Source organism: Acanthopagrus latus, chromosome 18 (assembly GCF_904848185.1).
Source record: "Acanthopagrus latus isolate v.2019 chromosome 18, fAcaLat1.1, whole genome shotgun sequence".
In the NCBI taxonomy this organism is placed as follows: Eukaryota; Metazoa; Chordata; class Actinopteri; order Spariformes; family Sparidae; genus Acanthopagrus; species Acanthopagrus latus.
In genome coordinates this window covers 31,188,956-31,203,102 of record NC_051056.1, presented here as the reverse complement: position 1 = coordinate 31,203,102, position 14,147 = coordinate 31,188,956, and the positions used below count along the sequence as shown (strand labels likewise).

At 43.1% G+C, this 14,147-nt stretch overlaps 1 protein-coding gene and 1 long non-coding RNA gene across 4 annotated transcripts in view; one reads left to right on the top strand and one right to left on the bottom strand.

Moving 5' to 3' along the window:
- Positions 1–4,150: 4,150 nt before the first annotated feature.
- LOC119006983 (catechol O-methyltransferase-like) overlaps positions 4,151–14,147 on the bottom strand; it is an 11,015-nt gene continuing 1,018 nt past the window's right edge. The window contains exons 1-4 of one of the 3 annotated variants that reach the window (XM_037076198.1): positions 9,187–9,580; positions 8,323–8,615; positions 5,267–5,463; positions 4,152–5,075 (exon numbers count right to left, since the gene is read on the bottom strand). In XM_037076198.1, the coding sequence (XP_036932093.1) occupies positions 4,749–5,075; positions 5,267–5,463; positions 8,323–8,615; positions 9,187–9,245 (876 nt within the window). In that variant the 5' untranslated portion in view covers positions 9,246–9,580 and the 3' untranslated portion in view covers positions 4,152–4,748. Of the gene's footprint in view, positions 5,076–5,266; positions 5,464–8,322; positions 8,616–9,186; positions 9,581–10,548; positions 10,566–14,147 lie in introns of those variants that run through there. The other 2 variants (XM_037076199.1, XM_037076197.1) reach the window with 2 other exon arrangements.
- LOC119006986 lies at positions 6,180–8,846 on the top strand. The gene is made up of 2 exons (XR_005070970.1): positions 6,180–7,026; positions 8,362–8,846. It is a non-coding gene; the product is annotated as an uncharacterized LOC119006986 (long non-coding RNA).

Below are 14,147 nucleotides of genomic sequence, written 5' to 3'. Positions count from 1 at the left end.
GCACAAAACACAAAGAGGGTGTTGTGTTGTTACAGGAACCTGTTGTATCTGTATAATAATGAGCTTCATGGTGTTTCTGATGCTTACAACAAAGACGTTTGTACCTTAAAGGGATATTCCGGTATAAATTCAATCCATGTTCTAACACACCTCGACACCGAGTACGACCCCCCCTCGAGAGATAAAGTTTGCAGACCACTACGCTACCTAGTTTTAGCATCCTCAGAAATGGCCGCACAACAACAATACACTGCAGCAAATGGGTCCAAGTAAAAATCGCCATCAAAAAGCCACAAATAATGCTCAGAACAGCACCAAACTTCAGCAACATTACAAACAGGGTCCCAGCACATATTTCAAGGCATCAAACATTTGATATCATTGCCGGCTTTGTCGGAAAAGATGAACAAAACTCACCACCCGAGAAGCCTCCTTACTGTGGGGAAGCCCTGCGAGTCGATTACCGAGTGCAGTAGAGTCCCGCAGTAATGATATTCACTGAGCTTCACTCTACTGCACTCGGTAATCGACTCACAGGGCTTCTCCACAACGAGCCTGCAGCTGGAGAGGTGAGTTTTGTTCATCTTTTCCGACTAAGCCGGCAAGGATATCAAATGTCTGATGCCTCGAAATATGTGCTGGGACCCTGTTTCTAATGTTGCTGAAGTTTGGCTTTTTGATGGCGATTTATTCTTGGATCCATTTGCTGCAGTGTATTGTTGTTGTGCGGTCGTTTCTGAGGATGCTAAAACTATGTAAGCTAGCGGTCCGCAAACTTTCGAGGGGGGTCGTACTCGGTGTCAAGGTGTGTTAGACCATGGATCAAATTTACACTGGAATATCCCTTTAAAGATTTAGTTTGTGACGAGTTGGGAATGAGACTCAGAGCTTAAGTACATGCAGTATCAAATTAAATGATGTATTTTATTCATTAAAAAGTCATGGATGCTCCCCTCTGTAGCCATCATTGGAAAGATATGCACATAGATAAGTATGTGGGTTACCTGTGGATCAGTATCACACATAAACAACTGAACATGTCGATTAGTGACTTCTGAACAACGTACATGACCATTAAGTGTCAGCGACAGCATGCCGGACCTTCGCTGACTTCTGGTGTCTAACATGAACAGTGGTCGCCCAGACTCAGAGCGGAGCCTCAGAAGAAACATGGCATGAATTATAACATGACTTTGCTGTTAACAAGTGTCTGTGATGCTACCAGACAGACTGATGTAAAAAGGAAATGATTTACGCAACCAGCTAATTTTCATAACTGATAGAAGATTTGTTTAATCAAAGTTGAATAAAATGACTGCTCAGGTAACTGCCTGTGTACTGTCCTCTGAGCCGGACCCCTGCTGATGTTCACACCTCACTGCCTTCCAACAGGTGACAGTTAGTTTGACTATGATTGTGTCCAACCCTTAAATCAGCTACAGTCGGTACACAGAGAACAACACAGAGCTCCAGTCAAAGGCTTGGATTTGGTCCACTGATACAAATTGCTTTTTATGCCGGAGTTTGTAAGGTTCTATTTATCATTTTTTTGTAATCTAAGGTTGGCAGGCAGCGTGATACTTCGATCAATAAATCCATTTTGGGTCTTAACATTACAACCCAACAGGTGTTTGCTTTTGGCCCATGGTTCACCATTAAGTGGAACTTCTGTCCCTTGAAGGGGAAAAAGTTTGGTGACTCCTGATCCAGACAGAAGTCACTGAACCAGCTTTTTCCTTTCCAGAGATGAGTCACATGATTGTTCCCTGAGCTCGCTTCCAGACCAGAACCAAGTCATTTTGTCTGAGCTTAACGAAATCTTCACCATAGTGGTGCCAGATGAAAACATGGTCATGTGAATAAGCTAATAAGAATACAAGAGATGAGGTAGAAACAATACAATAGAGTCCTGCTGACAGGAGTGTTGATCAGAGAGTGCATCAGTTTGAAGGCTGCAGCAACAACGTATGATGTCATTCAGGTTTCAGCACACAAGAGTGCTGACTCAGCAGTAGAAATGGTTCTGCATCCTGCATGAAAATAACATGCGAGACAGATGTCTCACTTCTTGTCATCAGTACAGTTAAGCTGCCTGAACTATCCGACATCTGTTGTGTCTTATAGATCCATTCTGATCGTGTAGCTGAAGTTGAAGAAGCAGCCAACACAACAAAGGATGAGCACAACATGCTCTACATAACTTTGACACTCACAACGCTGAAGATGTTTCTGCCTCTGGTGTGAACTTATCTCAGTGAATAGCTGGCCATAAGTTCCCAGCAGTGTGACGTGGGGTGTTTGGCTGCGAGGGCCGGGCCTGTGTTACAACAGCCAGCGGGCAATGGAGCACAGCTCTTTAGACTGATTTATAATTGAAAGCTGTGTTTACATCAGCTCTCCAGCCTCCATCACACAGAGAACGGTTCACAGCCTGACGAAGGAGGAACCCGGAAATTGAAGCCATTAATTTAGGAATTTTTAGGGGAACAGGGAGGAAGGGGGCGAGGGTCGGGGTGGTCACAGAGCATGGTGTTTACATTTGCTTGTACATCATTGTGTCGACTGGTGGTGCTCTGAAAGCAGAGCAAGGAAATGTTAAATCACATCTGACAGTTGAGTAATTGACCTCGTCCAGGCTCGTTGTGGAGAGTTTGGTGGATTGAGATGGTGGAAGCTAATGAGCAGTCATCACAGTTGCTCTATCTTGTGTAATGACATCACACACTGGCTATTTGGGGACATGGTGGATAAAAGTTTTGTGATTCTAACACTGTTTCTGAAAAGCATGCTCGTATGAAAAAGTCTCTAATATTTAGTAGATTACAGTTGAAGACAAATAACAGCCAGATATGAAAACACCAACATGAGAAACATTGTGACAGGTTGGAAGAAATAAGATTTATTGGTCCCTCATCAACGAATGTACTTAGTTACATTCTATCTCCTGTAACAACCTGTAACGTTAGCTTAGTTAGCTTAGTTAGCTTAGATAGCTTAGATAGCTCAGCTCTCATCCATGAGCACACTTCCTACATGAAACTACTCACATGAGGTTTGAGACTTTGCTGTTGAGAATTAAAAATGTAGAAGGTTTCAGATGTGTCTGTTGTTGCTTCGAGCACCACAAGTCGACAGCAAACTAGTTCCATTGTCATTTATACCTTACCACCTTTTTCTTTAATAAACAGAAAGTAAACTATCTCGGCTCAGAAACTTGTAAACTTTTACAAAGACATCAAACAAAAACTGAATCCAAAGACTTGAATCTTCATCATGACACGACTTCTTTCATTCAGAACACAAACTGCAGAAACCCTTTTTATCGTCTCCAATGATTACAGCCACCCAGGATGTTGTTATTTTCAAAGTGAAGAGTTCCAGATTGCTAATTAGCGATAATAATATTCAGATGCAGACAATCACTTCTTCCAAGTGGGTATTCACTTTTTTCCAAATATCTTAATTTGGAATTAAAGAAGTCATATTTTGACTGTGATTGTGAGACTTTGGGTTCTGATCCGTTGGTTGTTTGTGCTCCTGCAGAAGAACCAGTTGGGGAGCAGATAATAACCCAGATGCCTGCAGTCGACTTTCTGTAGTCTGTGTTGTTTCCTGTGTTCAGAAAATGCAATTGCCACTTCCCCTGCAGTGCAGCTAATGATCCCTGTATGAGATTATAAAGTATTCATGCAGCTCGTCACATTCTGCCAGCTCCATTACCCGTTTTGCTGTGTGGAGACTGTCACAGTGAACCGTCAGACTGGATGCATGTACAAAGTTCTCATCCCTGACCACCTCACCTCCATGTCTAATTTATAGTAGCTGAAGGTTGACGCCACTTCCCCTCCACTCCCTTCCACTGCAGTTAAAGCTCTCTAAGTTAGTATAATTTTACTTATTACTACATTCATCACGCTGTTGTGTAACAGTTGTCTAGAGTCTCGACCCACCCCGAGGCTCCTGGAAATATTGCATTTAATTAAAATTGTGCGTTTGCACAGATATTATTTATTTAAATTCTGCAGTAAATTGTCTCTAAAGCATGTAATGGCTTTCCAGCTGCTTCCAAAGCCTCAGCAGTGCCATTAGAGGCAAATTTGGAAAACTCCATCTGAGTTTGGCCCATAAAACAGTTTTGATTCTCTGCATTCATGAGGCGGTGCCTGCTGGGACACTGAATCTTAGATGTTAACAACCTGTTAGGGCAACAGTGTTGATGACTGGGAGCAGTTTCTCATACAATGCTTTATTTTTCAATTGTGAACACTGACAGTGGCATTTGACAGTAAATATCACAACATGCACAAGAGGGCGTGAGCATGAAAACAGGACGGCTGTGGATCATGTAGCTGTCATGAATAACTCAGGACACAGATGTGAATTTCAATCAGAGATTCAAAGGTTAAGTTTTCTGTCACAGAAAAAGAAAAGAAATCTAAAAGTTTTTATTGAGCTGCGCTGAGCTGCAGGAGTGACATGTAAGCTTGTGCTGTCGAAGCAGTGAGATGCCTTAACTTCTGTGCTTTAAAAAGCAGAGAGCGCCATCAAGTGGTGACAGATGTGCTCTGCATCTGGTCAGTGTGTCTCTGTGTCCTCTGCTGAGAGAGGCCACAGCCATGAAAAAACATGACATGACAAACATTTTAGAAAATATTTCTACTCTCCAAATACAGACAATATTAAGTATTTAACACTATATGTTTATATAGTCCACAGAGACTAAAAGCACACAGTCACATCGCGTGATTTTACCATCGCCTCTCTTCCTTTTGGTAGAAGATCTCTGTCATAAACTGAAGCTCTGACTTGATGGCGTAGTAGTCAGGTCTCGCTCTGATGTGGTCCAGGATTTCTCTGAGACCTTCAGCTCTTCGGTTCCTGTAGATCAGGAGGACAGAGCAGCCAGACGGGTTGAGGAGCTTCTTTCTCTGTAAAGCCAGTAGGTCTGGAAGGTACCGCTGGGGGTCATGGTCCATCAGCACCAGACTGAACCCCTCACTGGTCCCTTGGTCAGGCTCAAGAACAGGACACAATGATGGGATGGCCTCAGCTGAACTAGATGTCAGCACCTGGAACTGCAAAGAATCAGAGGAGCACAGAAGATGGATTAAAACCCTTCAGAGAAATGTTCCTTTAAAGAGCGATAGGTTTTTCACCTGGGTGCACCTGAGTGTACCTGGGTGTACCTGGGTGCACCTGAGTGCACCTGGGTGTACCTGAGTGCACCTGAGTGTACCTGGGTGTACCTGGGTGCACCTGAGTGTACCTGGGAGTGTTTGAAGCCAGCAACCAATATGATCTCCTCCCCAAGCTCTGCTGTGTGCGGGTCTATCTCCACTGTGACCAGTGTGCCAGCAGGGGGCAGCAGACGCAGGAGGCGGACTGATGTGTAGCCGCAGTGCATCCCCAGCTCCAACACCCGGGAGGGTCGCACTCGCCTCATCACCTCATCCACTGCCTCAGCTGGGACAGAAGACAGGGACAGGGTGCTGTTGATCTTCATCGGCTTGGAACCAGAACAGTTTTCACTCACAAACTGGTGCTGTGTTCCATGAATACATAATAAATATTACGAATGATGACTTGTCATATCTTTACAGATGTGTGACTGATTATTATTTCACACTGTGGACTGGACTTCAAACACTTCTTCTGATGAAAGCACCTGTGGACAGAATAAAGTCCGGGTGAACAAATGATTAGTGACTTACTATGTTAATATGATGGGACGCTAATAGATATGTAATGTAAGATGCTTTTATAAAAGTCATGGCAGCTGTGATTTCAATTGAGCAGCACAACACCGTGTCTCTCAAAACTGTCCCGACTTTGACTTGATTGCAGGGGTGATTCTAGGGTCACAGCTTTAGGGGTGCTGAGCACCCAATGAGTCCAACTGCCACCATCCACCCTTTTTTCTCACAAAAACAAAAAATATGTTTATTGAAAAATAACTATCATTTTAACATTGGTTCAGCTAACTTCAAAACCCATTTTTTTTTCTTTTTTACTTTAGCTTAACACTTTTCCATAGGTATGATTGGCAAAGGGCAAAATAGAATGAAAACATTTTTGAGAAAGATTGTTTTGTAGCAGTGGATCTGAGTTGCTAACCCAGCAACACTAGCGGGGTCCGGGGTGAACATTTTGAAAAATAACCCTTTAAATGGTGACTACTGGTGAGATTTATAAGGGAAAAAAATCATTTTCAGAATTTAAGAATCAGAATCTAAGACATGAGACAAAATAGTGTAGAAGCTGACATTGCTGCTTGAAAATATGTCAACCTCTTGAGCATTAAAGAACTTTTTTACCATCATTTTCTTATCATAATTTCTGCATATTAATATTCATATAAAATAGAGGAAGCACTAAAGTACAGTAGAGAGAGCTGTGTCTCATTCGTCAAGTTTGCTAATACAATCTGCTGCTGGTTTGGAGTCACTGGGTTACATGACATGGAAGATACTGCAATTATTTTATATTAATATATTTATGCAAAGTAATTTAATGACGGTCCCTAAATCGGTCTCCAGTGATTCAGCGAGTAATGATGATACTAATAGATTTCAAGATAACTTTGGGTGTAGTGCTTCACTGTGTGCAACTTAAATTTGCCATTTGCCCGCGATATTGAACCTACAATAATCATGTTGTCGCGGTTGCGACGGTTGGGCTGCGGAGCAGTGCAGGTACAGAGGAGAAGTAGCGCGTGAGAAAAGGATGATACCATTTGCTAAGCGGGGGTGTTTTCATTTTCGTCCTTCACATATACATTTTAAACCACCAACTACAGAGTATGCTTTGGACATAATTTAACCTTGTCAAAGACGAACACAAATTTTAGAATAACATCATTTCTTACTCCAAGTTTTAGGGGTGCTGGAGCACCCCTAAAAATGGGCTAGCCTCGCCCATGCTTGATTGTGAATGAGACAGTTGTTAATTGTCTGCAGACTGGGCCAGGTGTAGTTTAAACAGTACTGATCACACACAGCAGCAGTTTTTGACTGTTTCTGGTTCGGGGTAAGTAAGGAAGTAGACAGGGAGGTTTTATTTTTATTTTGTTGTCTGTTAGGTGCAACAGCAGCTTGGTTATATGAGTCATCTTTTGGTTGTTGATTTCAGAATCAGAATCAGAATCAGAAAAGCTTTATTGCCAAGTACGATTTTACACATATGAGGAATTTGTTGTGGTGATGTTGGTGCATGCATCAAATGACTATTAAGTGAAAATATAACAAATTAATAATATAAACTATTTTAAAAAATAGAAAATATCACAATTTAACAATTTAAACTATTTTAAAAAGTAGAAAATATAACTATATGATATAAATATATAGGGGCGGCTGTAGCTCAGCGGGTAGAGCAGGTCGACTAGTGATCGAAAGGTCGCTAGTTCAAATCCCAGCTCAGGGCAAGGCTGAGCTGCATGTCGAAGTGTCTTTGAGCAAGATACTGAACCCCACATTGCTCATTAGTGAGGGCCCTGCGATGAGCTGGCGACTTGTACCCTGCCCTCGCCCTGAGACAAGGCTGGGATTGGCTCCAGCAGCAACACCCCGTGACCCCATGGAAAGGGATAAGCGGTTACGGACAATGACATGACATGACAATATAAATATATATACACAATCTGTTTTTTGGGTAAAAGGAGCAGACCAGCTGGCAGTGAACAATTACAAGAAATAATGTGCAAATGAAAATGCGCAAATGAATAGGTAGTTCAAGCTGAGCGTTAATGTAACGCATAGAGTTATGGTGCTGTCAGTGTGACAGTAGAGTCAGTGGTAGAGGTGGAGTGTGAGGAGTGTCAGGGGGGATTCAGGCCTTGTTGATAAGGCTGACAGTAGACGGGAAGAAACTGTTCTTGTGGCGTGAGGTTTTGGTCACAGCACTCACAGGCCCTCGGTCCTTTGCCTCTGTTGTTTGTGTTGTGTGTACAATCCTGCTTCTGGTGAATAAGATAACTTTCATTTACCAAGTACACCTGGTTTTATGTTGCTTCCCTTTCTCCTAACGAGCTGGGTCGTAACACAACGATTGATATTTATCCATGACTGAAGAAACTGAATAAGCAAACTGACAAACTTAAAGGACAACACCATTTCATCCTGTTTGACTAACATGTGACATGTGACCTTTTTGTCCTCTGAGAACAGCTTGTTTATTCACTTATAGAGAAAATCAATATTTCTAAGGTTGTATTATTACCTCATTAATATTATAAATATTAAAATTCTGAGTTTTAGTTTTTCCTCAAAGTACACAGTGCCCCTTTAATGCACCTGGTACATAAACGAATGTATGCATACTGACCAGTGTGTGGACTGATGTGGAGGGAGGGGTGTGTGTCAGCATAAAGGTCAAAGGTCTCCAGGACGCTGTCAGCTTTGCCATGGGTGCATCTGGAGAACACGAAGGCGTGAGTGCTCCTCACACACGCTGTTCCTCGCACCAGCCTCAGTGCCCAGGTCAGAGCTCGATGGCACAGCGCGGCAACTCTGACACGACAGCGGCTGGATACCATCACGATGGCAGGAAGCAGCGGGACAGAAAAAACCATGAGCCACATTTCAAAATCTGTGAAGAAGACAGGAAGCCTCAGAAATCTGTGGATGACAGGAAAGAAGAAATGAACAGTTTGTGACTGAGAGGGTGTTCCACTTTTCAGTTCTGTTTCTTATCAAATCCCAAATCTGACACTTGCTGTAGGCTGAATCACTGATTAAATGTATGTGTTGAAAAAAACCCTCTATGTTTGAATGCAATACTGACCTCTGGCACCCCCACTGATACAGTACTCCTGATTTCCTTCTTCTCAATAAACATTTTAAAGTAAATAAAAGGTAGACTTGCATATTTTACTTAATATCAAATACTACAGCAAGTGATAAATCCAGCCACCGACCAGCACTGCAATGGATCAAGAGTTCAACACTCAGTTGTCTCTCCAGTAAATACACTCCTACATTTACCTCACACAGAGTGTAACACTGACAATGATTCGACAACGAGTCAGGAAACAAACAGTTACTGATTGTTTAGTTCAAACATTATTTCAGCTGCAGTCTGTGTTGTCTTCAGTGTCTATGAAATGAGGTATGTCTACATGTCCATAGGCCAAGAAAATGTATCTGTGGTTGAGCGTTTTGTTAAACTATGGTGTGTGTGTGTGAGCACCTCTTGGTAATGGCCACATCTGAGAAAGGTGATGCAGAGGCTCTGACAGGTGTCATCATTGATGACTCAGCACGGACAAAATCCTGAGTCAGGTTTATGTTGGCGCATCACTCATGTCTGGCAGGCATGGTGGTGCACAGAAATTGCTCCAAAACAAGCTGGATCGTAACACACCACAAATTCACCGCCTGCTTTAATCACCAGCTTCATCTGGTTGTGATTCATGCCATGTCCAGTCAAGCAGCTGTCAAGGATTTTTCTGGAGTATGCAACATGCTGTACGACTTCATCAGGAAGCCAACCGTGTCTACTCTGTACAAAGGCAAGATCCTGAAATGTCTCAGAGATGGACTGGCCACCTGGCAACCGTTAAAGTTGTGGTGAAGAGTCTTCATGACATTTCCACATTACTGACCGAGGTGGAAAACACACGAGGCCTTGGACTGGAGGTCCGTGTCGAGGTTACAGGGCTGCTTCGTGCCATTACACAGCGCTGTTTTCTTTTCATTGCGCACCGTGTTTTGAAACTGTTGTCACTTTTCGAGCCGCCTAACAGTCCGCTACAAGCCGAAGATATGGACTTGTTCAGTGCGGTGACACTTGTGAACAGCGCCTCTGACTGTGTGAAGACACTGCGCACAGAAAACGAGTTCTGTGGGATCTCTGCGTTCCTCCAGCCACGGCCACCGAGGCTGTGCCAGTGACAAGAACCTTAACACGATTAACAAGAACCTCTGCGGATTTTTAGTTGAGGAAACAGTTGGTCAGCCACAAAGTGACATCGACGAAAACACTGAGTTCAAGAGATCATTTTACAGTGTTATCGATGCCGTGCGAGGGGAGTTGGATGTGCGTTTTGGAGAGCGCAGTAGTGAGCTCATTGGTGCACTGGCTGCTTTGAACGCAGAGGCCGGGATAATTTCTTGGACCCATCAAAGGTAACCCCTCTCCTGGTATTAGCTGGAATTGATGTGGTTGAATCAGAATATACTGTGGCTCATGAGTTCCTGGTGAAGAAAATGACTGACACCCCGAGTCCGAGTGGAAAGACACGCTGATGAGGAGGTTCAGCTCGGAGAAACGCCGCCTCCCGCTGTCGTGACAGGAGGGACTGGAGAGAGGACAGTGATGCCTCCACTGAAAGTACCGGTAGGTTCACAGTCTCCGTGCGTGTGTATGCGCGCGCGCGTGTGTAGGGGCAATGCATATCCCTCTGCTGACTGCTTTAAAATGCAATATTTAAGAGATGCTTCTGGTGTTACATCTAATATGTTGTATAGTCAAGTGTTTTATGGATATTCATAACATTTCTTCTATGTACTGTATTGCTTTAATTATGAGGACTGATGTTGAAGGCTATACCTGGTCATACTGCTGTTGGTTATGTTTAACGCGATGATTACGTGCTGCGTCAATAGAGTATAGGAATATTAAAAGTATAGTTACTGTAGGCTAATAATAATTGTGCCCTCCCATGCATTTCATATGTCCCCCTTAAGACTGACGTCTGGCGACGGGCCTGTGCAGGCAGCAGCCTAACTTAACAGCTCCACCATAATTTGTTTCAAGTGTAAAAAAAAAAAGTTATAGTAGGGGCTTATCACATGCAATATCAGAGCACTGCAGCGCCGGAGAGCCTCGGCAGTTTTAGACAAACACATGCGCGAGTTCTATACGCACCGTTTCAGAAATACGCATGCGCGAGTTGAAACTGAGGTTGCGTCCGAAATTCCATACTGTACACTACATGGCCAATATGTGTACTATAATTCAGCATACTTTTGAGTGAATAACAGGCCCTTCCACATCTCGGTTAGACAGTTAACGATTGATAGCCAACCATGTCGGGAAAGACGTCTAAAACATGGGATCATTTTGAAAAGTAGAAGGATGACCCCAAGAGGGTGACATGCAAACTTTGCAAGAAAAACTTCGCGTATCACTCCTCCATGACGAACATGGTGTAACACCTTAAACATGTAAGTAGCCTAGCTTCCTGCCCACCTGCTAACAGCTAACACTGAAAATGAGTATAGTGGCGCTGAGCTAGCAATACAGCGGCGCAGCGCCGTTGTTCCACCGTCTGGTGAGAACCCTGTATATGCGCTGGTTACTCGACTAATCGCTCTAAATGACGACCACTGGTCGACCAAGAAAATCCTTGGTCGAGGGTTAGGGTTAGCCCTAAATCCTTGTTAGGCAGCCAATAAGAAGCCACAGAATAATAAATGTGAACCGCTGGCGAACTCTTTAAGTGATGTTGCTGTATTGGACCGCATTATATCAACGTTATATTATTGTAGAGGAGCCGGTAGAGGTGAGGTTGGCACGGGTTACCATGGTGTCACTGTCCACCGGTGTCTGTTGTGTTTTTGTTGTCGTCACTGCTGCATTGCATTGTGGGCTATTCATGCCGGCGTAGTGTCCAGTTCTAGCATACTTTAATATTTACTGGAAATAGTATGCACCTCATGTACTATTGGGTTCATACTAAGGTTTCAAACATACTAAACGAACTTTGGACGCAACCCGAACCTCTAAGACTGTGTACTGTGTTGCCTGGATACGAGAGAGCATCGTGGCGCACATGCCACGGACGGATGCCTATTTTTATATTTTTGTTAATGTATGATAAAAAAGTAGCCGTACAACTGGGCATAGAAAGTTAATGTTTATGTTAGTAATAAACATCAAGCACTGTGGAAACCCTAGTGCGAGTGTGGCAGTACAAACTACCTCAACCAAGAAATATGGACCCAAACTGTTACAGACTGCCTTGATGGAGTTCAGCAATAAGTCCTGTCGCTGGTGGTTAAGTGTTGCGCGGGTTTCCATGCATGCGTATGTCTAAAATGGCTGCATCTAGAACTGCAGCTGCGGGGCCTTCAGGGCGCTATGGTTCTGCAGGTAGGACCTTCTCATCATATGCATAAGAGACAACAGAAGAAGTCAATCCCCGGCAAAGACTCCAGACAGAGACAAATCTCCAGTAGACGAGAGCAGAGCTAGCTTGTGCCAGCTAACCACAGAGAGTCGGTCAGTGGAGGAAAACATGGCAAACTTGGATGTGATTCCTCAAGAACTGAGAGATTTCTGCCTAGAGAACTGTGAGAAACTGAGGGAAATAAAGGAAGATATAATAGGACAAATATCAGGATTGATGAGGCTGAGGACAGAATTGCTGAGGCGGAGGACAGAGTACAAAGACACACTGCTGGAGCTACTAAAGATGAAGACCCGCTTGGAAATGAAGCTAACAGACCAGGAGGGGCTCCTGGGGGACAACATCAGGGTCCATGGTGTTTGTGAAGTTGCTAAGAGAAACTCACCCTCTGTGATTCTTTTGTTGAGAAGTTGGACCCTGGATCCTTCGCCCTCCTCGGACCAGCAAATAGTGGATGTTGGGTTCCCGACAGTGATGTCAGTAACAAGGTGTTACTTGGTAACGCGTTACTCTGTGTTCTCTAATCTGACCACTTTTTTCCAGTAACAAGTGATCTAACATGTTAATACTTCAAAACCAGTAATCAGATTAAAGTTACTCATTCAAGTCACTGTGCTTTACTATTTTGTTTGTCAGTTTCCTCAGTAAAAATATATATTTTGCTTGCTTCCAACCTAACAGGAAGGCTTGAGGAGCGGTCCACTATTACTCTCCTTCCTGTTAGGTTGCACTCGGGGATCGACTCTTTTTGTCTGCCATGACGGCGGCGCAGCAGAGATAGAGCTGCTAACGTGAGTTGTTCAAACACCTTCTTTTTAGTAAACTCTGTGTGCTCATGTGCAGAGATGCTGGTGATACTACAAGCAGAGTTTCATGTTGTGTCGAGCCTTCTCGTTGTAACCCTGTTGTTTTTTAAAAATAGCATTTTGATGCTAGTGTAACAACACTGAAAATCAGCTTGACCTGAAAACAAAACTATGGTAAATCTCAATATTGCCTCTTTTGTCATAATCATACTTTTAGACAAAGGTTTGATTCATATACATTCACAAATACAGCCTAGGTTGCATTTTGGCGCAAGTTTCACTTTAGGTTTGAATTTTGCTTCCGGGTCTTGTACTTAGGTATGATGCCACAACAGATTCTTGGCTTCTCCAAGGCGCACATGATCAGAATAATGGCGGTCTCCAGTAAAAAAAAGCCATCACCAAAAAAAGTCAAGGTTCACTCACATTAGCTGACTGGTTTAATGTGATTCATGACATTTTTCAACAGTTTCTTTGGGACTCAAGACAGACATATTTGATAAATACTGGAAAGGATGGATTGACTTTATCAACCCATATAGAGCAGATTTCAGGTAAAAGCATCAGTAGTACTGGAACTCCCCCTGGCTCACCACCACACAGACTCACTGTTTTTCTTGGGTTTTGTTTTGTTTTGTTTTGTTTTTGTCTTCGTGTCCATTGTTTTTTGTTTGTTTTGCTTAAAAAACTCAAATGTACAGTGTAATTAACGTGTCCTGTTCACTCTTTTCTTCAAAAAAAGAAAATAAAAGATTAAGGCTGACATACAATAATATGGTAAAGCTACTGGTGCAAACAGCAGGTTGTAGGAGGAACCTGGCTTGATTAACACCTGTATGTAGAGACTTGAGTTCAGGTGTGAGCCAATCCCTGGTTTGTCTGAGCGAGAATGTGAGTTGTTGATTGATGTGGGCAGTCTGTTGTTTTAGCTATTTAAGTTGAGTGAGACTGAATGTGTATAATGTTAACACATCCAGATATTTGTTCCTATGTATTTAGGTTACTGTGAAGTGTGGTAATGCATTTCACCTGTTTTCTGCTTGTACAGAAACCAACTGCAGTGGTGCCAGTTTCCATCGTCCATCAACCTGTGTCTACAATGAAGCTGAAATGAAGTGGAGCGCCTTGTGTCATTGTGACTGCACATCCACAGTGTTCACCATGATGTCTGAAGGTCAGTCTGCACACTCATACAGTCCCTCAATATTTCT